General features: G+C 39.7%; 1 protein-coding gene across 1 annotated transcript in view; it reads left to right on the forward strand.

Annotated features, from left to right (window-relative positions):
• Window positions 1-2227: 2227 nt before the first annotated feature.
• The window catches only part of NUP205 (nucleoporin 205), a 94067-nt gene continuing 70722 nt past the window's right edge, over window positions 2228-25572 (forward strand). The window contains exons 1-8 of the mRNA XM_080663423.1: window positions 2228-2275; window positions 12297-12439; window positions 13745-13916; window positions 15740-15884; window positions 16272-16431; window positions 16887-17115; window positions 19200-19364; window positions 23197-23372. Of these exons, the coding sequence (XP_080519549.1) occupies window positions 2248-2275; window positions 12297-12439; window positions 13745-13916; window positions 15740-15884; window positions 16272-16431; window positions 16887-17115; window positions 19200-19364; window positions 23197-23372 (1218 nt within the window). The 5' untranslated portion in view covers window positions 2228-2247. The remainder of the gene's footprint in view (window positions 2276-12296; window positions 12440-13744; window positions 13917-15739; window positions 15885-16271; window positions 16432-16886; window positions 17116-19199; window positions 19365-23196; window positions 23373-25572) is intronic.

Below are 25572 nucleotides of genomic sequence, written 5' to 3' on the forward strand. Positions count from 1 at the left end.
GTGGGAAGTGTGTGGGCTTAAAGAGTATGTGGAGGGGAAGGCTTGTAATATTAGTGCTGAGAAAGTAAATCTTTGAATGCTGCTTCTTGCCAAGTTTCTGCTCAATTTTTCTCACTTTCACACTAAACTTTGCTTTTGCATTCTCTCTTCCTCTTCAATCCTTAAATTGTAGTCTGACAATTTTCTCTATATAACAATGACTTAAAAAAAAATCACCAATCACTTTCGTGTTTCACCTAATACACATTGTGTAACTTACTGCTATTTGTTCAGGAGAATGAATATGCCTGATACTCTTAAAAACAAATTCTGTAATTTAAGTTATTTAGTTCTGATTTCCCACAGTGAAATTCTCCCAGCCTCAGTGAAATGTTGGAGGAGTTGATAAAGTGAGGTTGTGAGGCACAGGGACATCTGAGATAAGGAGCTATAATTATATCATCTGCCTAATAGGATTGTTTCAGGGATTAAATGAGATAATGAAATAATATATATATCCTATATAATAAAAGGCTAATATGCAAATAGACTGAACGGCAGAACAACCGAACAACTGGTCGCTATGACATGCGCTGACCATCAGAGAGTGTGCATGGAACATGGTGGGTATTAGCTGTGGCGGGATGGTGGAGCAGGTGAGCTGGGGCACCAGACCAAGGTGGGGCGCTGGTCACTACCACTGGGGCGAGCCTCTGGTGGTTACTGAAAATTCTTTGCTCCTGCACTCCATGGTCCACCTTTCACTCACACCCGCTGCTGGAGCCGCCACACGCACCCGCTGTCAGTGCCCGTGGCTGACCCTGATCTCTCGGCGCTGTTAGAGGGTGCAAGCGGCGGCTGCCAGCCCAGATCACCCCAGCGGGTGCGAGCGGCAGCTGCCGGCTTCTCCACTTCCCCCTGCTCCTGAGGGGCAGTCGGGGCAGCAGCAGCAACTCGCACCTTCTGTTGGCGCTGGCTCCAATCGCTCTGCGCTGTCAGCAGGTGCGAGCTGGGCCAGCACTGTCAGCGTGTGGGAGCAGCAGGAGTGGGGCTGCTGGCAGACAGGGGCTGGGCGGGGTGCGGAGGATGGGCCGAGACCCGCCTCTGTGCCCACCGCAGCTTCAGGGCCCACAGTTCCTTTCAAGGTGCATGAATTTGTGCACTGGGCCCCTAGTAATATATAAAACAATACATAAATATATGTAATAATACTATTTGTTATTATTATAGGATAATTTGAAATTCTCAATAAATATCTGTTATGTGATAACAAATGGTAATGACTGTATTTTAGTTTCAAAATTAGCAAACTAAAATTTAGCAAGTGAAAAAAGAACATTCAGTTATTTGGGAGTGCTTAGGCAGGAAAATATTTGGTGTTTATGAAATGTCTGGAAATTGCTTCAAAATAATCTCCTGTGATGATGGGGGTGGGGTATAGGAATTGGCCATGCTATTGAAGCTGGGTGTTCATTATTCTAATTTTTATTATTATTATTTTTTTATCTTTTTTTACAAACCCTTGTGTCGAGGCTGACTTTCAATAGATCACAGCGAGGGAGCTGCTCTGCTACGTAGGAAATCCCGACCCAGAAGCAGGTCTTCTACCAATGGTTTAGCGCCAGGTTCCCCAGGAACGTGCGTTGCGTGAAGGGAATTATTCTAATTTTTGTATACACTTGTAAATTTCATAATAAAATGTTATGATTTGTTCCACTCTATGCAACTATGTTGACGCAATACACTTGATATATTGACATGTAATGAAAACTTTGTAACTGCTTAAATGACTTTTTGGGGTTTAGGCATCTTACACATCACTCCATTCCCTAAAGTAAGGCAATAATGCAAGGAATATTTAATTTGAAATGAAGATGATGATTTGAATTTACAGCTCTTACATATATCATAAATGGGAGTCATTTCAATAACTAGTCTCAGAATATCTTTTTCTGTTCCACCTAAACAACTTTAGTCATCATTAAAAAGAAACTACAAGTCCCAGGATGCACTGCACGACTAACGTGGAATTAAGGACCTCGCGTCTTGGAATTGGTTTCCCTCGCCTTATTTGAACGGGAATAATCCGGCGAAAATTGACGTCTGTGACCCAGAGCAGATTTTTTGAGTCTTTGTACTCCTGGGTCGGCTGAGTGTGCAGGTCGGGGGGGATCAGCGTGGTTCCTTTCCGTTCAGGTGTCGCCCTGGGCAGCCTCCCCCATTTCTGGGGCTTCCGTGCGCACGGGGCGCCGTTAGCGCGCCTCCAAGATGGCGACGCTGTTGGCGGTAAATTCGGGTAAGTGCGGTGGGGCAGAAGGGAAACTGGGGCCGGGCGGTGATCGGTATTCCGGGGACACACCGGGCCGTGAGGTTCCTTGGAGTCCAGGCCCCCAGTTGTGCGTAGTGCCGGCGTCTCCCCTGGCCCTGGGCCCAGAGTCCCGCCCCTCCCCAGTTTGAATGGCGCGCTCGGCCCTCCGCCTCTAGCCTGGGAGCTGGGGTTTGAGGGTGGAGGCGAGGAACGTGGTCCACTGCAGCCCAGCGTGCAATCGTTCGCAGCCCAGGGCTGAGCCTGGTCCTTCCCACTCCCCACCCCATTATGGGTCTGCGGCCGGAATTTTGCTGGGATCCGGAAGTCTCGGGCAATGAGGTCAGAGGACCTGAGATACTGTTCAGCCACGAGCGCCGGCCGAAAACTCACCCTGCAGTAGCACTGGGACCCCTCATGGAGGTTAGGGGGTCCTGCAGGGAGCGAGGACCCCCGATTATGAAGTCTGCAACCCGAAAGGTGGCTGAGAAGGTGCGCCCTGAGCTCAGCAGATGCCTCCCAGGGCTGCGGGGTGGCGGGTCCTGGATGCTCCCGTACCTTCGGAGCCATAGATCTTGGGGGCGCGGTAGAATGTAGAAGGCGGTGAAGGAACTCTGAAGGATTTGGGTTGGGTTCTCTTTCGGCAATTCTCAGCCTGGGGCGGTCCCCGCCTCGCCCTCCGGGGCGTTTGAGAGAGTGGGTGCCTTTTGATTGTCACAGTTCCTGGGATGCACTGTTGGCGCCTAGTGGGCGGGGCAAGGATGCCTGAAAATGAATTTACAGCTTAGAATGTCAGTGCCTGGATTGAAACGTACTTAGCTTCATGGGCACAGTTGAGAGTATACCTGTGTGGTAAATGCTTGTAGAGAATGTCACTCAAGAGGACTCTTCCTTGGGCGCCTTTTGCAGTCATTATTTACTTTTTGTTTGTTTTTGGTTCTGGTTTGGTATTCTTTCCACTGGACTGATATTGTTGAAAAGTTGTCTATATCTGACTTTTTCAAATCAAACCATTTCAGAAACACCGTGATACATTATCTAAATGATGAAGTGCCGGTTTCTTAGTAGTTAGGGTTGGATTCCTGTCAAAGGCACGGACCCCCTTTGCAGGCTCCATACCCTGGCCCGGTTGGGGGCTGGGGGCGGCAACCGATCTGTGTGTCTCTCTCACATGGATGTTTCTCTCTCGGTCTCTCCCCCTCCCTCCCACTCTCTCTGAAAATCAGTGCGGCGCGGGGCGGGGGGGTGGGGGGGAGCGGAGGGCGGGGAATAATCCTCGGGTGAGGATTAACAAAAAAGAATGAAGGATTATGTTTGTTGGAGCACCTCTTCTTTCTCAGCTGCTGGACTGAGTTGTACTTTTATCTCATTTAGTTCCCTTTATACACCTGTGAGTAGCCGCTATTAAATACCCCATTTTACAGATTTGGAGGCCTAGAGTGGTTATACAGCTAATGATTCTAAGCCTGTCTTTGATACTTAAATGATTACATTCTACTACTTAAATACAACCTAATTGATTTTATTACATCAGATTTCCTTATATCTGAATGTTAGTAATGAAGTTACTTTCTTAGTATTGCTATCCTGTCATCCCACCCTGATGTAAACTTATAAGCAAGGCTAGTAGGTTATATACATTTCTTTGGTACATACTCATGCCATTAGAGGTAAATCACTGAAGGAAAAAGGATAGTAAATTCTGTCAACAGCCAAAGGGTATACATTGTATAATCAGGTCTTGTGGCAGGAGTGTTTAATTGGCAAAATAGAAAGGAAACATTTTGAAAAGCCAGGAGTCAGGAGAATATATATATTTTAAATTAAATCTTAGGGAAGCAGCTTAAGTGTCCATAGGTGGATAAATGGATAAACACTGTGGTATATACAATACAGTAGAATATTATTAACTTTGAAAAGGAAGTCCTGTCACATGCTACAATATGGAAGAACCTTCAGGACATTGAAGTGAAGTAAGCTAGTCACAAAAAGAAATCCTGTGATCCCACTTAGATGAGGTATCTAAAGTAGTCAAACTCCTAGAAACAAAGAATGTTGGTTGCCAGTGGCTGGGGGAAGGTGGAAATGAGGAGCTGTTGAATGGGTACAAAGTTTCAGTTTTGCAAGATGAAAAAGTTATGGAGATTTGATGTGCAACAATGAATGCATTTCACACTACTGGACTGTATACCTAAAAATGTTTAAGATAGTAAATTCTGTTAGATGTGTGTGTGTTTTTTTAAAACCACAATTCAAAAAAATCAAAGAGTTGTAGAGGGAGAAAAACAGAAGTTTTAAGGCCTAGAGCTGTATGATTTACTAGTATTGTAACTTGTATCATCCTGGCTGAGTAAAGGTATGACTTCTTAGTGCAACCTTTGACACTGCTTGACAGTCTTTCATCTTTAACTTCCAACTGACCCCTCAGTCTTCTAGTCACAGAACAAATAGAAGCCAATAGGCATGAACTCTCTTTTTTCACCCTCAAACCTACAAACATATATATCTGCACCCTTTGAATCAGTGTACTTGTGTCTTTCTAAGGTAAATCCCATCCTTTATGCCTTTTTCCCTATTACCCCATCTCTCTCTTGTATATTCACCCCTCTTCTTGCTCCTTTTCTTTCTATTAGCCTCCCCTCTTTATGTTGACATCATGCTTCACTCCAGTTACTGTCCTCTTGCCCCTCTTCACAGTCAAACCTTTCAACAGGTTCCTCAGTCTTCACTGACTCCATTTCCATACCTCCTCTTCCTCCACCCCATCTAGTCTCTTCCTGTCTTCCTAAACAGCTCAGTAAAAATCCAGCAGACATTTTTAGTCTTTATCTTGCTTGATCTTTTAGGATAAAGACCAAAATTCTTAACACGGGCTGGTAAGCCCTGAATGGTGTGGCAGTTGCCTCCCTTGCCAAGCCCTTAATTTCTGTACTCCAGCTCCTGGGCTTCTCACTTCTTTGGAAGTGTAGTGTTCCCTCTTGCTTTGGGAACCCATATACTGTCCTGTCTTCCTGGGATGCATGTCCTCACCTCTGACCTCTAAGTTAACTCCCGCTTTTATCCTTCAAGTTTTAGCCCACAATCACTTCCTTAATGAATCCTTCCTTTCCCTAACCTCCCTGACTAGGTCATATTCCTCTGATATTTGCCCTGAGTACCTTCCTTCATTGAATTCACCAAATTGGATATTACACTTATGTATGATTGTATGATGAATGTGTTTCCTCACTACACTGTCAGCTCACCCATACTGAGTACATGATGAATGAGTGAATAAATGTGACTTGCTGGAGGTATTAAACTTTAAGAACAAATGTACAGTATTTCTCAAATGAACAAATCACTTAGGTTAAAATTACATATTAAGTAACTTGGAAAAATTTATAGCTTCCTTTTACTTGTAACCAGTAACAAGAAGATATTTACTAAAATTAGTCAAACCAAAATCAAACTGAAGATACATCTTTCTTGCAGTTACTTCTATGATGTGTTGATGTTAATGATGGACTAAGGAGGCCAGTGTACATAGGTTTTTTGGTGTAGATTTTTGACCTGTTATTGGATGCCTCCCCATTAAAGGGGGGGAATTGAATTTTTCTCTAGAACTCACTGAGCATTAGTTCTCCACAGGTTCTATTATATTTTAAGTGTTATTTTTTACAGACAGAGAATTTATTTTCTTTTGTCAACTCTTGGTCAGATTTCTTAAATACCTGGTAAGGCAAGTTTCAAATTTTCTTAGGAGTCATTTTTGATATCTTTACTTTATATCCTGCAGCAAACAGTTACCAGTTCTAACCACTAACAGGCCTCGTCTATTACTCCCCTAGTTTAGGTCTCCTCACCTACTGTGGCTTACCTACTTGTCATCCTTGGTTGGTGACACTTCCTATTCTAGTTAGTCCATCAATCACACCATTGACCTACAGTGTCAATTTCGCTTTGTCTGTACTAGTACTTGAAACTTTCCCTATTTACTAATAGGAAAAAAGCTGTCCTGTTCTAGTATCAAAATTACTGTATTCTTTGCAGTTAGAGGTGGCCAAGAAAATGATTTCTAGGGAAGTCAGCTCCTCACCATCCAATGAGCATCTCACAGGAGGTCACCAGGATCCAGGGTTAGGCCCTCATTTTGGCAGGTCCAGAACTATTTGTCATTGTATCCAGAGTTGAATAGATCACAGTAATTGCATTTTCTCTATTCAAACACAGTAAAAGACATGCCATACCAGTATGCCAAATTATTGATCTTTAATGGGAAGAATATCTGCATGGGTACTCACGCTGGTTTGCCAGCTCATTCTCTACCCTAAAAAGTTATATAACAAACTGTATTTTTTATCAGAGGATTGGCAAGTATGAGAGCAAAGCAGGGAGTTGGATGATTGCTCTCTATGTGTGGTCTAGACATTCTGATTCCCATTCCTCCTCATCCCCATGCCAAAGACCTGATAAATCACTTCCTTCTCTGCCCTTCAGATTAGGGTAGGTGTTCCCTTTTATCTATTCTCAGCACTCTGTACTTCATCACATCTTTTATTATACTGGTAATTGTTTTTTGAAGGCTATAGTTTAATGGCTGTCCCACTTGTCAATCTGGAAGTTCCATGAGGGATCCTGTCTTGCTCAGTCTATAGTCCCAGGCCCTCCGTAAATAATTGTTGAGTGAATGAATGACCCAGTTTGACTGATTTAGTTTGTCCTCTTCCTACATATTTCCCCCTTTTAAAAAATTCCCTAACACATCGATAACATTGTTCATCTGACAACATTGTTCATAGAATTGTAATATATTTAATTAGGTTACAGTTAATTTTCATGTCATTCATATTGTCCTGGTAACTTTATTTGGTTTTGTGTTTTCTCAGATAGCAGTTGAACATGTTTATAGCTCATCATTTACAGTTTAGGCTAGTTATACAGTTAGTATAGTTATTTCTAAGTCTCATCTGTTGAGTGATTGATTGGGTTTGACTAGTTTCCCTTTCAGAGTCTTTATAAACTACTTTTTTATTCAGCTGCTAATTTTTACAAAATCTGATTTCAATCCCCCCTCCCACACCTGCTTTACATTTGAATGGAAAGTCACATGTATTGCATGCCTGTGGTATGCCAGGCACTGAATTTTGTGTTTTATCTAGTGTATCTCATTTATTTATTTATTTTTTTAATTTAATAAATCTTTATTGTTCAAATTATTACAATTGTTCCTCTTTTTCCCCCCCATAGCTTCCCTCCACCCGGTTCCAACCCCTCTGCCCTTACCTCCCCCCCACTGTCCTCATCCATAGGTGTACGATTTTTGTCCAGTCTCTTCCCGCACCTCCCACACCCCTTTCCGCCTGAGAATTATCAGTCCACTCCCTTTCTATGCCCCTGGTTCTATTATATTCACCAGATTATTCTGTTCATCAGATTTTTAATTCACTTGATTTTTAGATTCACTTGTTGATAGACATGTATTTGTTGTTCATAATTTTTATCTTTACCTTTTTCTTCTTCCTCTTCTTAAAGAATACCTTTCAGCATTTCATATAATACTGGTTTGGTGGTGATGAACTCCTTTAGCTTTTTCTTATCTGTGAAGCTCTTTATCTGGCCTTCAATTCTGAATGATAGCTTTGCTGGGTAGAGTAATCTTGGTTGTAGGTTCTTGCTTTTCACTTTGAATATTTCTTGCCACTCCCGTCTGGCCTGCATAGTTTCTGTTGAGAAATCAGCTGACAATCGTATGGGTGCTCCCTTGTAGGTAATTAACTGTTTTTCTCTTGCTGCTTTTAAGATTCTTTCTTTGTCTTTTGCTCTTGGCATTTTAATTATGATGTGTCTTGGTGTGGTCCTCTTTGGATTCCTTTTGTTTGGGGTTCTGTGCACTTCCTGGACTTGTAAGTCTATTTCTTTCACCAGGTGGGGGAAGTTTTCGGTCATTATTTCTTCAAATAGGTTTTCAGTATCTTGCTCTCTCTCTTCTTCTGGCACCCCCATAATTCTGATGTTGGTACGCTTGAAGTTGTCCCAGAGGTTCCTTACACTATCTTCAAATTTTTGGATTCTCTTTTCTTTTTGCTTTCCCGGTTGAGTGTTTTTTGCTTCTTTGTATTTCAACTCTTTGACTTGATTCTTGTGGTCCTCTAGTCTGCTGTTAGGTCTCTGTATAATATTTTTTATTTCAGTCAGTGTATGTTTAATTTCTAGTTGGTCTTTTTTCATATCCTCGAGGGTGTCACTAAATTTATTGGCCTTTTCTAGGAAATTCTTGAAAAACCTTATAACTGTGGTTTTGAACTCTATATCCAGTCGTTTGTTTTCCTTCATTTCTTTCATTTGTGATCTGTTTCTTTGTCTTCGCATTTTGGTTGCTTCCCTGAGTTGGTAGAGTAGCTTTGTGTGGTAGGTGTCCTCTAGGGCACAGTGGCTCAGCCTCCCCAGTTACCTGAGGTGGACACTCTTGGTGCACCCCTTTGTGGACTGTGTGCTCAGCCTTGTTGTAGTTAAGTCTTGATTGTTGGTTGGTATCACTGGGAGGAATTGACCTCCAGGCCAATTGGCTGTGAGGATCAGCTGTGTCTATGCTGGGAGAACTTCTGTGCTGGAGACAGCCTTATGAGACAAGACTTGCAAAATTGCAAAAGCCTCTGTGCTCAGCTTGGATGGGGCGGAGTTTCAGGGCGGAGCAGACAGCCTTGGTTTCCCATCAGCCCTGCCCTATGAGGCCCCTGGGTCTCAGTGTCCCTTGGTAATCGCTGCAAGCACCTCTGAGAGATAGCCGCCCTCAAGTTTTGCCCATTGCCAGACAGTCCAGTTTCTCTATGAATGAGTCGGGGTTCCCAGAAACTTGCCCAGAACTGGAGTTCAATGCAGTCGGGAACTTCTGCCTCCCCCCTGCTTTAGAAAGCAGGCCGCGCACTCAGCCTCCCATGCATTCAGCAGTCAGTCCTCTCTGCGTGCACGTGCCTCCAGACCTCTGCCTTCTGCAGCTCCCGAGTCTCAGTGTGCTTTCTCTTTTCCTGACAGTCCAGATTCCCCCCGAATGAGTCTGGTTTCCCAGCGTCTCGCCCGGGACTGGAGTTCAGCGCAGTCGGGAGCTTCCTTCTCCCTCCCGTTTTAGAAAGCCAGCCGCCCACTCAGCTGCCCGTGCACACAGCCGCCTGTCCTCTCCGCGTGCGAGTCTCCGTACCTCAGCCTTTTGTAGCTCCTCTGAGTCTCAATGTGCTTTCCTCTTTTCTTCTATTTGTAGAATTTCCACTCATCCAGCTTTCCTGTGGTTCTGGATGGTGTCCGTTTTGTCTTTTAGTTGTAGTTTTGATATTGTTGTGCAAGGCAGCAGTTTAGGTGTTTACCTTTGCTGCCATCTTGGGTTTTTTTCAGTGTATCTCTTTATATGAAGTGGATGATGTTCCTATCTATATACTAGTATATAAAAGCCTAAGTGACCGACCATTTGACTGTCTGACCGTAGCTATGACGCACTGACCACCAGGGGGCAGACGCTCAATGCAGGAGCTGCCGAGTTGCGGTGACTTGGCAGCTGTGGTTCTCGGGTGATGCACCTGGAACCAGAGAGGAGGGAGCCCGATTCCGGGGTTTGTTACCTGAGAACCACCCTCTCGCAATCCAGGACCACTGTGGGGATGTCAGAGAGCCGGTTTCAGCCCAATCCCCGCAGGCCAGGCCGAGGGACCCCACTGGTGCATGAATCCATGCACCGGGCCTCTAGCCCAGTGGTTGGCAAACTGCGGCTCACGAGCTGCGGTTTGCCGCTCTGTTGACTAATGAGTTTGCCGACCACTGCCTTAGGGAAAAACACTTAAAAAACATTTTAATAATGTACTAATGTCTTTAACCTGAAGTCAAAACTTCTGGGTAAGGGTAATGCCTTACGCAGTGGTCGGCAAACTCATTAGTCAACAGAGCGGCAAACTGCGGTTCGCGAGCCTCATGTGGGGCTCACAGTTTGCCGACCAGTGCTCTAGCCCATTGGCTCCCCACTTTGGGTTTGGCTCCCGACCGGGCCTCTAGCCTATTGCAGAGGTCGTGGGTCTGGCCCTTACAGAAACTTTTCGATTTGACTAGCTAAGTGATGAGACATGCGGGACCTACTGGCTGTGGCCCTGACGTCTGGTGCCTGTGCTGGCCCATCCGCTTAATACTGATTTCCAGTGGAGGCAGCGAATTTCCCCACTACCACTCTTGGCTGGGAAACTGGCTGCGGCTTCCCTCCTTCTGGGCGGACAGTAGCGCCAGCAGGTCAACCTCTGGGGAGGGAAGGAGTCAAAGGAGCAGCTCAGATGGGAAGAAGGAGGTTCCTGCTGCCACAGGCCTCCGCCTGGGCAGAAGGGCCTGGGCAGGAGCCTAACACTGAGCAGGGTTGCTAAATAAATGCATTTTGCAGCTAAATGCCCACAAGTTGTCAGTTACCGCTAAACTTAAGGTAAAGTGAGATGAAAGAAGCAAGACAGATACAGAGAGAAAGTGACATAATATTGGGAGAAGAGAGGAGGGAGCTTGATTCCGGGGTGCGTCACCTAAGAACCATCCTCTTGCAATCCGGGACCCTTCAGGGGATGTCGGAGAGCCGGTTTGGGCCCTATCCCCGCAGGCCAGGCCAAGGGACCCCCACCGGTGCATGAATCCGTGCACTGGGCCTCTAGTTTTATATATAAGGAAACTGAAGTGTAAAGAGGTTATTTTCATGCTCTATGTCACACAGCTACTAAAGTGGCAAAACCAGGTCCGGTGGATATTGCAATTTAAAGTCAGGATTTACTCTACAAAACAATAAATTTTTGCTTGAGAATTTTAATATGTATGCTTTTATGTTAGTGTTTGGTTTGACTGTATAGCTCAGCATATTTAAAAGTAGCTGTGAGCATGATTAAAATCTTATCTAATAAAATAGTGATATGCAAATTGACTGTCACTCCAACACACAAGATGGCCTCCCCAATATGGTCAAAAATGGCAGCCCCCATGTGGACACAAGATGGCCACCACAAGATGGCCAGCAGGGGAGGGCAGTTGGGAGGGACCAGGCCTGCAAGGGAGGGCAGTTGGGGGCAATCAGGCCTTCAGGAGAGGACAGTTGGGGGGGGGACCCAGGCCTGCAGGGGAGGGCAGTTGGAGGGGACCAGAGCTGCAGGGGAAGGCAGTTGGGGGTGACCAGGCCTGCAGGGGAGGGCAATTGGGGGTGATCATGCCTGCAGGGGATGGCAGTTGGGGGGGACTAGGCCAGCAAGGGAGGGCAGTTAGGGGTGACCAGGCCTGCAGGGGATGGCAGTTGGGGGGGACCAGGCCAGCAAGGGAGGGCAGTTGGGGGCGACCAGGCTAGCAGGGGAGGACAGTTAGGGGTGACCAGGCCTGCAGGGGAGGGCAGTTGAGGGGGGACCAGGCCTGCAGGGGAGGGCAGTTAGGGGGGACCAGGCCTGCAGGGGAGGGCAGTTAGGGGCAATCGGGCCAGCCGGGGAACAGTTAGGCGTCGATCAGGCTGGCAGGGTAGTGGTTAGGACAGGGGTGGGCAAACTTTTTGACTCGAGGGCCACAATGGGTTCTTAAACTGGACCGGAGGGCCGGAACAAAAGCATGGATGGAGTGTTTGTGTGAACTAATATAAATTCAAAGTAAAGGAGTGGAGGGGAGAGCAAGAGAACCCTCCGCTCTTTCAGCTCCACGGGCCGGATAGAACAGCCGAACGGGCCAGATCCGGTCCGCGGGCCGTAGTTTCCCACGGCTGGGTTAGGAGGTGATCAGGCTGGCAGGCAGAAGCAGTTAGGGGCAATCAGGCAGGCGAGCGGTTGGGAGCCAGCCAGTGGGATCGGGCCTAAACGGGAAGTCGGACATCCCTCAAGGGGTCCCAGATTGGAGAGGGTGCAGGCTGGGCTGAGGGATACCACCCCCCCCCACCCCCCGTGCACAAATTTCGTTCACTGGGCCTCTAGTGTATAGATAACACCTTACATTATTTTCCAAATATATGTTTTATTTAATGCTGGTTTTATTTTTTTTTTTCTTTAAGCTGCTAGTCTATGGGGTCCTTATAAAGACATTTGGCAAACAGTGGGAAATGTCCTTTGGAGAAGACAACCTGAAGCTGTCCACCTTCTTGACATGATTTTGAAGAAACATAAACCTGACTTCATCTCATTGTTCAGAAACCCAGTAGGAAATTTTCTTTTTTGCTTCTTGGATTTGCTTTTTTTTTTTTTTAAGATCGAAGGAACATGTAAACTCTTAATGCATGTAAATGAATATGTTATTTGTTCTGGTCCATTGATTCAAGTTTTCTCTAAAAATGTAATTATTTATAGAAGCAGTTGTCTTCTTTTTGTTTTCTAAAGAAGTTAATATTGATGTATCTCTAGCTAGGAGATATCTTAATAATATTTGAGTACAACTTAGAAAGTTCAGTATATTCTAGAAAAATCAGCCTCCTTGGAATTTCTGACTTAAAGTTAATACATCTAAGTTCAGTAAGATTGATTATTTTTTTTGTTTCCAGGTATACTTCAAAATTTTAACTCTTCATAATGTTCTATGAGTTGTGTTAGCTGAACTAATCAGTGCTTGCATATCATTAGTTACTGCATCTTGAAATCCTTTCATCTAGGAATAGAGTACTTAAGTGGAGGGGATTTGTGTTTGGAAACTCACTTTCTTGCTGTTTAGCAATTTTCTTCTATAGATTAACAAGATCATATAAGAACTGTTTATGAATTTGTCTTATCAGGAATGGCCTTTTGCTTTTTAACTTTTTTTTTTTTTTTTTTCTTAGCTATTCTTATTAGAAAGAGTCCTAGCCAGTTGAGTTGAGTTCTAGTCTTGGCTCTGCCACAGGAGGTTTAGGCCCAAGGGCAAGTCATCTGACTTCTCTGGGCATCAGTGTCTGACTTCTCTGGGCATCAGTTTTCCCATCTGTTAATAAAGAAGTCAGATTAAATGGCCTTTTTTGTAAAGTGTAAATTTCTAAGATTGTATGATCCATCAGGTAATTCGTTAGGTCATTCATTAAGTATTTGAACTAAGTTGTAAGACCTTTTTGGGGATAAGACTATGTTTTTAATACTATATTAATAAACCATTATTAGCCCACTAACTAATTCAACAATTTATATGTCCATTTATTATTTCCCACTTTATGAACTTATTTTTTAATTTTTTAAGAATATTAGAAAAGTTCCTTAGACACTTGAAAAATAGTTTGCTATTTTGTGTGCTTTCTTAAAATTTTATAGTTCAGAGTTCAGCAGGAGCCATTATTGAGAAGGTAGTAATAGTATAAAAAGGTGAAGGTGATATGAAATGTTACCTCATAAAAGTCTAATTGAAGATTATCTGTTAAGAAGTACTTCTTTTGTCATGTTACCGGGCTGCCTTATGAATAAATTTCTTTAGGTAACAGTTTAAGACCTTTGTCTTCAATGTACTCTTCTTATTACATGATCTTATTTGTTTTTACCATTGTAGCCAAAAAATGTTCAACAACATGAGAAGGTTCAGAAAGCCAGCACAGAGGGAGTCGCCATCCAGGGTCAACAGGGTACCCGACTTCTTCCTGAGCAGCTCATTAAAGAGGCCTTTATCCTCAGTGACCTTTTTGACATTGGAGAACTGGCAGCTGTTGAGCTTCTCCTAGCTGGTAGGTTGAAGTTTAACTGAACCTATGGTAAGGTGGTAAGGATATTATAAAATTATTCACTCGAACTTTAGAGTAGAATATAATTCAGTTTCCAGAATAGCTTTTAAGGATGTTGTTTACATGAAAAACTATATTCAAAATAATTTCCTTTTGTTTCTCTTTGGCTAATGGAAAGCTTTAGTTTAGTCACCGGAAGTGTTAAAAGTAATTTAACTTTTAAGATAAGCTTTTACATGGTAGTTCACTGGCAAAGAATCATTGGCTACATCTCAGAAATTTTATAGCACAAAGCATTTATTGTCATATAATAAGTAAGAAGATAAGGTCACTGCTTTTTTGGAGTTTCTTTTTGAGGGGGTAATTCTGCTAATAGGACAAAATAAGATAATTTCAATAACACTGAGTTCTCAGAAGAAAATAAAGCAGTAGGAGGTAGAAAGATGGGGCAACTATAAATAGGGTACTTAGAGAAGACCTTTTTGAGATTGAGACATTTGACCTGACCTGCATGATGACAAATGCCAGAGTTGTGGGGGAAGGTGTTCTAGTGCTTGAGGTGAGAACAAAGGCTTGCAAAAGGACAAAAAGACCTCTGTGGTGGGAACATTAGGTGATGGGGAGAGTGAAGGAAGACCAGGATAGAACAGAAATGTAATCTTCCAAGCCATGAAAATTAATTTGGATTTTATTCTAATTGCAATGGGAAGTTGTAGGCAGGAGCTTTAAGCAGAAGATTGATATAATCTGGAATAGCCTTGAAATTATTTCCCTGGCTGCTTTAGAGAGAAAAGATGGAAATCTCCATAAAATAAGCAGTTCATTCAAATTATGACAGAGGAGCCATGTGAAGAAGCCATGTAGGCATTTTAATTGAAAGAAAGTCTAATATGTCTAAAGATATCATGTGGCTGCCAAAATCCCTTTTTGACCTTTTGAACTAAGGCTGCATTAAAAGAAGTATGATATTGAGAAGAGGTAAGGTAATTTCCATTCTGTGATGGAGATGTTAACTGGACATGCTTGAGTTTTACTCAGAACTTTTATTTAACAAACATTTATTTTATACATATAATATGCCAGGCACTATGTTAAGATTCTAGGGATATAAAGATGAATAAAACCTCAACTAGTGTAAAAGAGCCCATAGTCTAATTGAGAAAGACATGGATACAAATATGGATACAAATATTTATGACACCATTAAGTGCATTAATGCAGGTTTGTGCATGATTTAGTGATGATCTGGAGGGCAGAGGATTAAATTGACCTTGGGTTTAACAGAGAAGTCTTCACAAATATCATGAGGCTGAAGGTAGGTGTAAAAATGAGAAGACATATATCAAATGGAATAAGTGTGCACTTAGGAGGACCAAGGGCATCCAGACAGAAGCAGTTGCCTGTACAGAGAGAGGTATGAAGCAGTGAGATGAATTTGGGGAACAGAAGGGAATGGAGTGGAGGAGTGATTGGACTAAGGGGAGAAAAAAGCCATAGGAAATGAAACAAATTATAGGCAGGGTGCTTTAAAAAATGCAAAGTAGAATTTACTCAAAGATGAGCAGTTAAAAGGGTGAGTAAAGATGAAACACAAGAAAAGGCTTTTTAAGTTTCAGAAAAGGCTCTAGGGGAAGAAACTTCCAAATATTTGAAAGATTTCAGGTGAAAGAGAATAAAACAGTGGATAGACGTTTGAAGTAGAGGGCCCTTAAGGCCCCTTAAGCTCTGAGAGTCTGTGATTTCTTTGAACATTGGTATAGTGATTTTTGTCTCATCCTGAACACAGGTGCTTATTTACTGAATTATTTCTCAACTTTCTTTTCTAGGAGAGCACCAGCAGCCACATTTTCCTGGCCTCACCAGAGGATTAGTAGCTGTTCTTCTATATTGGGATGGAAAGCGATGCATTGCGAACTCTCTGAAAGCCTTGATACAGTCTAGACGAGGAAAGACATGGACCCTCGAACTCAGGTCTGTTTGCTTCTTAGGATTTCAGGGGTTAATCAGAAATTACTTGAAGGATTATAATTATAGAAACAATAAAAATTTCTCCTTCATATATGTAATTTAAGTAATGTGTGTAACTAAGTTATAAATACTACCTTATTCTGCCACGAGTGACACAAGTTAAATGTACTTGATGTTTTTTACAAATAAAAAATAATTCAGTTATTTATGGTTAGAAGCTTATTGAAACCCAGTGATCTAAAAAGGATGAAGAGATCTAGGATATAATTCATCCTGGTTGTTTCCAGTAATGCAGCAATTATTGTCAAAAAAGTGCTGTATCCATCTGATGAGGAAGTATAACCATTACTATTCATTATAACTTTGTTTATTGATTTCTTTTCATTACAGTCCAGAACTGGTTTCCATGACAACACGCTTTACAGATGAACTAATGGAGCAAGGGTTGACTTACAAAGTCCTTACTCTGCTGTCACAGATTGATGTGAACAATGAGTTTGAGAAACTACAGCGTGAGAGAGGTTTGGGTAGTGAAAAGCATCGAAAAGAGGCAAGTTTTCAACAAGATCAGATAATGGGTTGTCAAATCTCAGAGGCAGAAAAGTCATGACAATTAGAACATTCTTTTAGTGCAGGCATAGGAAAATTAGTAATATGTATTTTAGTGTGTAGGCAGCTGTGTCTGCAAAAATAGACTTGTGGTTGTTTTAGGTTCTTTCTAGTCCCTTATGTGCCATTCTGGTTCTCTTTTTGGAATGAACTTTTCAAGAAATTGGTGATCCCACACAGGAGCTTGAAACTTAAGAATGAGGAATTAACAATATGGTTTGTTCAGAATTCCAGAGATGAGATTGTAGGAGTCAGATACATTTATTTAGTTATCCTTTATAAAAAAAGATAGTTGAGATTTTGGAATAAGACCAGGCTTCACTGTGATTTATTGATATACTTTTATTTGATACATGTTTACTATATACATATTTAATCATGCATTCTTATTTCTAGGTTTCTGACCTCATCAAGGAGTGCAGGCAGTCTCTGGCAGAAAGCATTTTCTCCTGGGCTTGCCAGTCACCATTAGGCAAAGATGACACTCTGCTCCTTATTGGACATTTGGAAAGAGTGACAGTTGAGGCTAATGGCTCATTGGATGCGGTGAATCTGGCTCTTCTCATGGCACTTCTGTACTGCTTTGATATCAGTTTCATAGAACAAAGCACAGAGGAGCGTGATGGTATTGGGTTTTATACCTATTAATACACTATTTTATACTTAATAAAATTGTGGAGATAACATTTAAGAAGGGTGATATTTTAGCTACTAAAGTTAAAAATCATACTTTTTATTCCTTTGTGTGCAATTCAGCCATACTTGTTTAGATATAAGATTATATTTAAAAAACAATTATAATCCTACTAGATGTTTCTGTTGTCCTTTTGGATTTTGGAATGGGAATGTGTTAAAGGTTTTGTAACACATGTTCACGAGCTACACTTAATTGCTTGTTTCTTTACTATTTATTCACATTTCAAACCTTTTATGAAAACATTCTAAGGGAGAATAACTCATTTTTAGTAATATATCATTTTGACTTATGTTTTCTCTGAAGTAGGTAAACTTTTACTTGCTAATCCCATAACCAATTACTGCTTAGAACTGAGGACCTCAAAAATGATTTCTACCAAGGAAGATTATTGCCATTTAATGTCATAGATATTTATAATTATTCCAACAATTATCCCTGTTCACTTTTGATTGTATCATCCACCTCTCCTCTCATTAGGTATGTGAGGAGAATGGACATTTCCCACGCATCTTTGGTGGCTATCCTTAGCCACTAGGAAAGGCTTATTTAAAACACAGTTGCCCCTTTTTTCCAATCAAGTTGTCACACGGACTGTGTGTCATAGAATAAGCAGCACCTGTGCTCCTATAGGAATGCTGCCAACTAGCGCATTGGTCAGATTTCCTGTAGTGAATGCAATGATGCACAGAATTAAGTAGGGGTAGGCTGTATTAATGGAAGTTTGTAAGTTGGGAGTTTCCAAAGCTTAATGACATGCCTGGGAAGTTTCATAGAATAATAATCAAAGGTTTTGGCATTAGGTTGTAATTGTATCAATTTCAGGTGTTGAGGTTGATTAACTCATTTATAATTTCTGTTCTGTATATCTTTGATTAATAAATGGGAGAAGTGAATTATTAGTGCATGTACAATAGTAGACAGAAACTTTGAAAGTATAGGAAATTAAAGAATGTGTTTAATGGTTGGGAATCACTGAACTAATTGTTCACAAGATGACATCAAAAGAACTCATAAGAGCTCTGGCTGATGTGGCTCAGTTGGTTGGAGTGTCGTCCAATACACTAAAAGATGGTGGGTTTGATTCCCAGCCAGGGCACATACCCAGGTTGTGGGTTCAAACCCTGGTCAGGGTGCGTGCAAGAGGCAACCAATTAATGTTTCTCTCTCACCCCCCTTCCTCTTGATAAAATTAAAATAAATTTTAAAAAATGAATATAAAATAATGAAGTAAAATAAATGAATTCTTGGGTAGTCAGTGGTGTTTCCCATTATTTATATATTATTAATTTTATTCAGAATTCTGTGCTTTGAGGTACCATAGTACAACTGAAGTTAAATTGAAAATTCTTTAATTATCATTTGGCTATTTCATTTATGTTACAATCAGGGTAGGTACTTGTTTGCAATTTGCATTCTTTGTTTTGGTCAGTTTTTATTTAGTATTTTAAATTCAGACTTATTTATATCTAGTAAGATTCTGTTTTGATATTTAAGTAGCATTGATTTATATTTTAGAATTTATGTACAGAGAACATGAGTAGCACTTTATTTTTCTAATTTATTTATAGTACACTTACAAACCACTGGAAATAATAAAATTAAAATTTAGGATTATTGTTGATTTCTTCTTTTGTTTTTAGTTTGTGTACAGTTTTTGGTTTGTCAAACCTTAGTGTTAATCATAATTTGATGAGAATTCTGTGATTTTTAGACATTTCTGTATATCAAAGTGAAAATTTTTCTACTTCTTGCTCTAACCGGTTTGGCTCAAGTGGATAGAGTGTCGGCCTGCGGACTCAAGGGTCCCAGGTTCTATTCCAGTCAAGGGCGTGTACCTTGGTTGCGGGTACATCCCCAGTAGGGGGTGTGCAGGAGGCAGCTGATGGATGTTTCTCTCACATCGATGTTTCTAACTATCCCTCTCCCTTCCTCTCTGTAAAAAAATCAATAAAATATATTAAAAAGATAATTTTTCTATTTTTTCACATAGTGGTCTATTTTTGTGTTTTCAGATATGATTCATCAACTTCCACTCTTGACTGAGAGACAGTACATTGCATCAGTTCACTCTCGTCTTCAAGACTCACAGCCTTGGAAACTGCCTGGGCTGCAAGCCACTGTTCGACTTGCCTGGGCACTGGCATTGAGGGGAATATCTCAGTTACCTGATGTGACAGGTAAATTGATTGTAGGTAATTTTGTTATGAGAAAGAACATATCAATTTTAATGGTATTTTGGAAAGGGTGTTATTTTTTGCCATATATAAGCAGGAGCATAGGAAGATATCTAGAGTGGGAATGAAACTTTGTTAAGGTGGTAAAATACAGACCTTTTTTCCCCTTTGTCTCCCAAAAGAAATTATATGAAATACTATTTCCCTTTTATATATACTAGTAGTATATTAGAAAAAGATCTTAGGATCAGTCAAGAATGGATGTGGGTTCTGGCTGGTATGGCTCAGTTGGTTGCACTTCCTCCCATGTGCCAAAAGGTCGCTGGTTTATTTCTGATTCCTAGCCAGGGTACATGCTCAGGTTTCGGGTTCTGTCCTGAATGGGAGGCTGTTTCTCTCTGTCTCCCTAAAATCTGGTCACTGTTTCCCCCTTCTCCCTAAAATCAATAAAAACATTAAAAAAAAAAAAAGATTGGATGTGGGATTCTGACTTAACAGTTTGTTACTCACTGTAGCATATCCGGTTGTGCTGTTTACATTCATGTAATTACCATACTCAAGTAGTGGTGTACTCTAACTGGATGAGAACTATGCTTTCGTTGTAATTTGAAGTCCAAGAGTTGTCACTTGTTTTTATGGTAAATCTGAAAGATTTTTATTAAAATTTATAATTCATGTCAATGTATTCTAGTCTTGGAGTGTCAACAGATTCCAGTATCTTATCATTTGTATGATTTCAGAACTTTTTTTTTACATTTAGTATTTTTATTGAGATTGTGTTGAAAGGTATTCGTACATCCAATGCACTATTAGTAATATAATGATTCCGAACCATTTTGTTCACAGTTGACATGCTATTCCCAAGGGGGCTGCACAAAGCATTTTTTGTATTAAGAGTCTTTGGCCGAGTGGTTTATTTTCTTGTTGTATTTAAAAAATATATATATTTTTATTGATTTCAGAGAGGGAGAGAGATAGAAACATCAATGATGAGAGAATCATTGATCGGCTGCCTCCTGCACGCCGCCTACTGGGGATTGAGCCCGCAACCCAGGCATGTGCCCTTAACTGGAATCAAACCCGGACTCTTCAGTCTTCAGGCTGATGCTCTATTCACTGAGCCAAACCAGCTAGGGACAAATGTTTTTTATATTAAAGCTGATAGGTGGCTAATTATACATTTATATGTATGTACAAATTCTTTTTCTGGAGTATATCCCTTTATTGATTTACAAGTCTTATTTCAGTACTTTTTTGGCATAAAATTACCCTTTAATCTTTTAAGTGGCTATGTGATGGCTAATCAGATTCTTTTGCTATAATTTACTGTACTATTCCCTGATCTGGAGAGACACCATACAATATGCTATAGTTGGCTATAGAATAGTAAATAAGAATAGGCTGGGAATCCAGACCCTGTTTCCAGTCCTAGATCTTTGGCTACTTAGTCTCTTTAGCTTTACATGCGCATACCCTTTTATAAGCTTTGATAATTAGGGATATTATATTAACATTTTTAAACTATGAAAATAGCTCTAGCTGGTTTGGCTCAGTGGATAGAGCGTTAGCATGCGGACTGAAGGGTCCCAGGTTCAATTCCGGTCAAGGGCATGTACCTTGGATGCGGGCACATCCCCAGTGGGAGGTGTGCAGGAGGCAGCTGATCGATGTTTCTCTCTCATCGATGTTTCTAACTTTCTCTCCCTTCCTGTCAGTAAAAATCAATAATATATATATATATATATATATATATATATATATATATATATATTTTAAATATTTTTTATTGATTTTTTTACAGAGAGGAAGGGAGAGGGATAGAGAGTTAGAAACATCGATGAGAGAGAAACATCGATCAGCTGCCTCCCGCACACCCCCTACTGGGGACGTGCCCGCAACCAAGGTACATGCCCTTGACCAGAATCAAACCTGGGACCTCTCAGTCCGCAGGCTGTCGCTCTATCTACTGAGCCAAACCGGTTTCGGCAATAAAATATATTTTTTAAAAAAGAAAATGTTTTTGTAAATTTGAATTTAAAAAATTGCTAGAAAAGACTTGTTTATCTTATATTGCAGAAATGGTTATTTCTTGAAATAATACAGATAAGTTTTAACAAAAATCTCAATTTTAAAAAATTAGTTCCTACCCTCTTCATAGACTTCTGAAAAATCTTATCAAACATTTTATTATATTATTTTATAAAGGTATGTTTGGAATTTTACCAAACTATACAAAATTTGTATATACTGATTTTAACATTAAAACACAGTTTACATTAAGCTGTTAATACCACTTATTACCTAAATAGTCTCCCATAAATAGTTCTTGAATTGGTCATCATGCAGTTTTAATTCCAACATTTATGAGTTCAAGTGAAGGTTTGAAATTATTGTTATTATTATTGATATCTACTTAATAATTTCAGTAATCATTATTAATCCTAAGAATTAGGAAACTATTTTGTTCCCTAGGAGTTTGCATGGAATAGGTAGATATGTAGGCTTTATTTCAAAATGCAAATAAATCCTTGGTTTGAGATTGTCCTGCTTTACATCTATTCCTGACCCTTTTCAAGGAAATGGAAATACTTTCAGTAGCACACTATGTATTTGGTCTCTAAGACAGCCAATCAGAATAAGCTATGTAGCTGTTCTAAAGCCAGATTACAGCAAAGTTAACTAGCAGTTTTATGTGTAACATTTAAAAGAAGTATTCAGCAATGTATTTTTTGATGGAAGGACACAACTTCACCTAAGATATACTATTACCAAAAAAATTGAATGTCAGTCAGATCAAGTCTCTCTAGATAAAACTGCTAATTTTTAGTATAATCAGAGGACAGAAATGTTAACTGCACCATTGGGGTGGGATGCATACCACACCTCATGCCACATGGAAAACTCTGCAGGATTAGAGTTCCAGTTTTTCAGCAAAGGGAGTACAAGGGAAAAATTGAAGCGATGTAGGAGGAGCCTACAGATGTATCAGTTAATTGCATTGTATAGTTTTTATTTGGATCCACTTTCAAGCAAACAAACTGCACACATTATAAAAGCAAAAAGGAAAACAATCTTTCATAACATTTATGAGACAATTGTAAATTTGACTACTGTCTGGATATTTGATATTGAGGAATTATTTTTTAAGATATGCTTAATGGTATTATGTGTATGTGGTTTATTTATTTTTTTGAAATACATGTGAGTGAAATGTTAAATTGTCTGAAATTTGCTTGGGGAATACTTGGAGATCTAGATGAAATGGGATTGACCATAATGGATAATATTGAAGCTAGGTGCTGGGTATGTGGAGTTTTGTTTTTGTTGTTTGTTTGTTTTTTTAGATAATCTGTTTGAAATTTCTAAATAGAAAGCTAACAAAAAGTCTTTAGGTTAAGATTTGTTTTTCAATTTTTGCTACTTGATTACCAATTAGTAGGGCTACTTAAGTAGTCATTTAGGTTTTGGTCCGACTTGTGGGTTGTGAAGACTTTTTCTGAATTATCCAGATAATTTTATTGAGATTAAAACCTTAGCATCATTTCAGATGTTGATGCTTTAATAATAGCTCCCTGACTACATTAGTGTTACATCGTATATTTCTGATGTAATTTTTTATCACTCATAATGTTACTATGAAAGCATGTGGTTTTCTATGTATTTTTTTCAGTAATTCTTTGGGGTTTGTGAATTAGAGTTACAGAGTCTTTATTTTGTACATAGTGCATGCTAGGAGGTTGAGCAAATTTGAAACATCAACAGAATATTATGAGATATTATAATCTAGTTTAAATAACTTATATTTTGTGTGCTGTTTGTGTAAATACATTTTTAGCTGTGGCTGAATTCACAGAAGCAGATGAAGCAATGGCAGAGCTCGCAATTGCTGACAATGTTTTCCTGTTCCTCACTGAATCCGTAGTGGTGTCAGAAAACTTCTATCAGGACGAATTTTATATTCGTAGAATCCACAATCTCATCACAGATTTCCTTGCACTTATGCCAATGAAGGTAGGTGGAATTAATTTAGGATGAGTAAAAAGTAGAAGAATTTTATAAAATAATTTAAAACTTAGTAATGAACTAATCTTATGTTTTAGAAACTAATAAAATGTTTTAATATAGATTAAAATTTGTAGTAGTTGTATTACAGCTTGTGAATTAGTTTGTGATTCATGACAGTGAAATAATAAAACCTGTTAATTGAGAATAAGCTAAAAAATATTTCACATTGAGAATGGTTTATAATGAGAAAGTAATAGTTAAACGAAAACGCTTGTATGGGTAGAAAATTAACACCTTGCTACCCTAGGGATTGATGCTAAGTTGCCTTATGTATATTTTTATACATGATTTGGAAAGCATAGAGGAAAATCTCGTTTCATAGATAATTATTTAGACTCTTAAAAAAATAAATATTTTTATTGATTTTAGAGAGGAAGGGAGAGGGAGAGAGATATTGAAATATCAATGATGAGAGAGAATCATTGATTGGCTGCCTCCTGCACGCCACCTACTGGGGGTTGAGCCCGAAACCCTGGCATGTGCCCTTAACTAGAATTGAACCGGGGACCCTTCAGTCCGTAGGTCAACGATCTATCCACTGAGCCAAACCAGCTAGGGTTAGATTCTTAATTATAGTATATAAATGGGTTTCTGCATGGATACAGGTAACTTAATGGATTAAAGAAATCAATACAAAGGCTACTTTTGAATAAAGGACTTGATCCAAAAAAGATTCTTAGAGCAATCTCAGACAGGTCCTTCATAGCATATGCTCTGTATGCCTTTTTGTTTCAAGAAAGCCATCAAGGTGGTGGCAGGAAATAAAAGAGGGAGTAAAGGTCTATAAAATAACTTTTTGTGTTTGTCTATTTAAAAAAAGGACTCTTAAAGAATCTACACTTGTAATGACATGTGTGTTCTGATTCCATACCTTTTGAAAAACATAAGGCAAATTGAAAAAGTATCCATAAGGCAACAATCAAGGAAAGCAGTGCTTAATTATTTAATGAATCATGTTTATTGAGTTTCTTATGTTGCCAGGTACTATGCTAGGAGTTGTGAAGAAGTCAAATAAGTAGGAGATTCATTTGCCTGCCAGCAAAGAATTTATAACCTAGTTGGAGAGATAAGATATATACTCAGAAAAACACAAATAGTAATAGTAAGTAAATGAGAAGTATAGGCACTAAATTACTGTGGATTTATTTAAGCTAAGTATAGCTCATTTCGGACTAGAATAATCAAAGAATACTTAACAGGTAGCTTGACCCTTCATCAGTCTTGAAGGACTTGATAAAATGACAGAATGTGGAATAGAAAGAAGCCTGTTAATCCTTTCATTTTACATTTGCAGAAATGAAACCTTAGAAAGGTTAAGGCTTAAAGTTTTCCCTAATTAGTAGTACAGCTGGGACTTTGGTTATGGAATAATAATGGTATCTGGAAATGAAGGATGAGAGTAATTTGATTAAACAGAATCATAAATGGCTTGGGTAGGATAAATAATGAATTTATTCCCAATTCTGGGATACTATAATTTTAAAAAATAGACATAGGACTATTTAGGTTGTCTATTTCTTCTTAAATGAGCTTTGGTGGTTTGTGTCTGTCAGTGAATTTGTCCATTCAAGTGGATTGGTATGGTTTTCCCTAATATTCTTGTATTACATTTTTCATGTGTATAGGATCTATAGTGATATTTTCTCTTTCAACCTTAATAATGCTAGTTTGTGTCTTCTCCCTTTGTTTCTTATTTAATCTAGCTAGAGGTTTATCCATTTTATTGATTTGGCTTCATTGATTTTTTTATACTTTCACTGCTTTTAATTTTGCTCTTTATTATATTATTCCTTTTGCTTTGGGTTTAATATAACCTCATTTTTCTTAAGGTAGAGGCTAAGATTACTGATTTGAAACCTTTCTTTTTTTCTAATATAAGCATTTAATGTTATATATTTATCTCAAGTTACTGCTTTAGCTGTGTCACAAATTTTGATATGTTGTATTTTCTTTTTTGTTCTATTTAATATATTTTCTATTTTTCCTTGAGACGTCTTTGATCAGTGGGTTGATAGTGTTGTTCAGGTCTTTCATATCCATACTGATTTTCCGTGTACTTGTTCTATTGAATATTGAGAGAGGATTGTTGGAATCTCCAATTATAATTTTGGATTTATCTAGCTATATTTTTTTTAAGGAAGAAAGT

Source organism: Plecotus auritus (genome assembly GCF_963455305.1).
Source record: "Plecotus auritus genome assembly, chromosome: 4".
NCBI lineage: Eukaryota > Metazoa > Chordata > Mammalia > Chiroptera > Vespertilionidae > Plecotus > Plecotus auritus.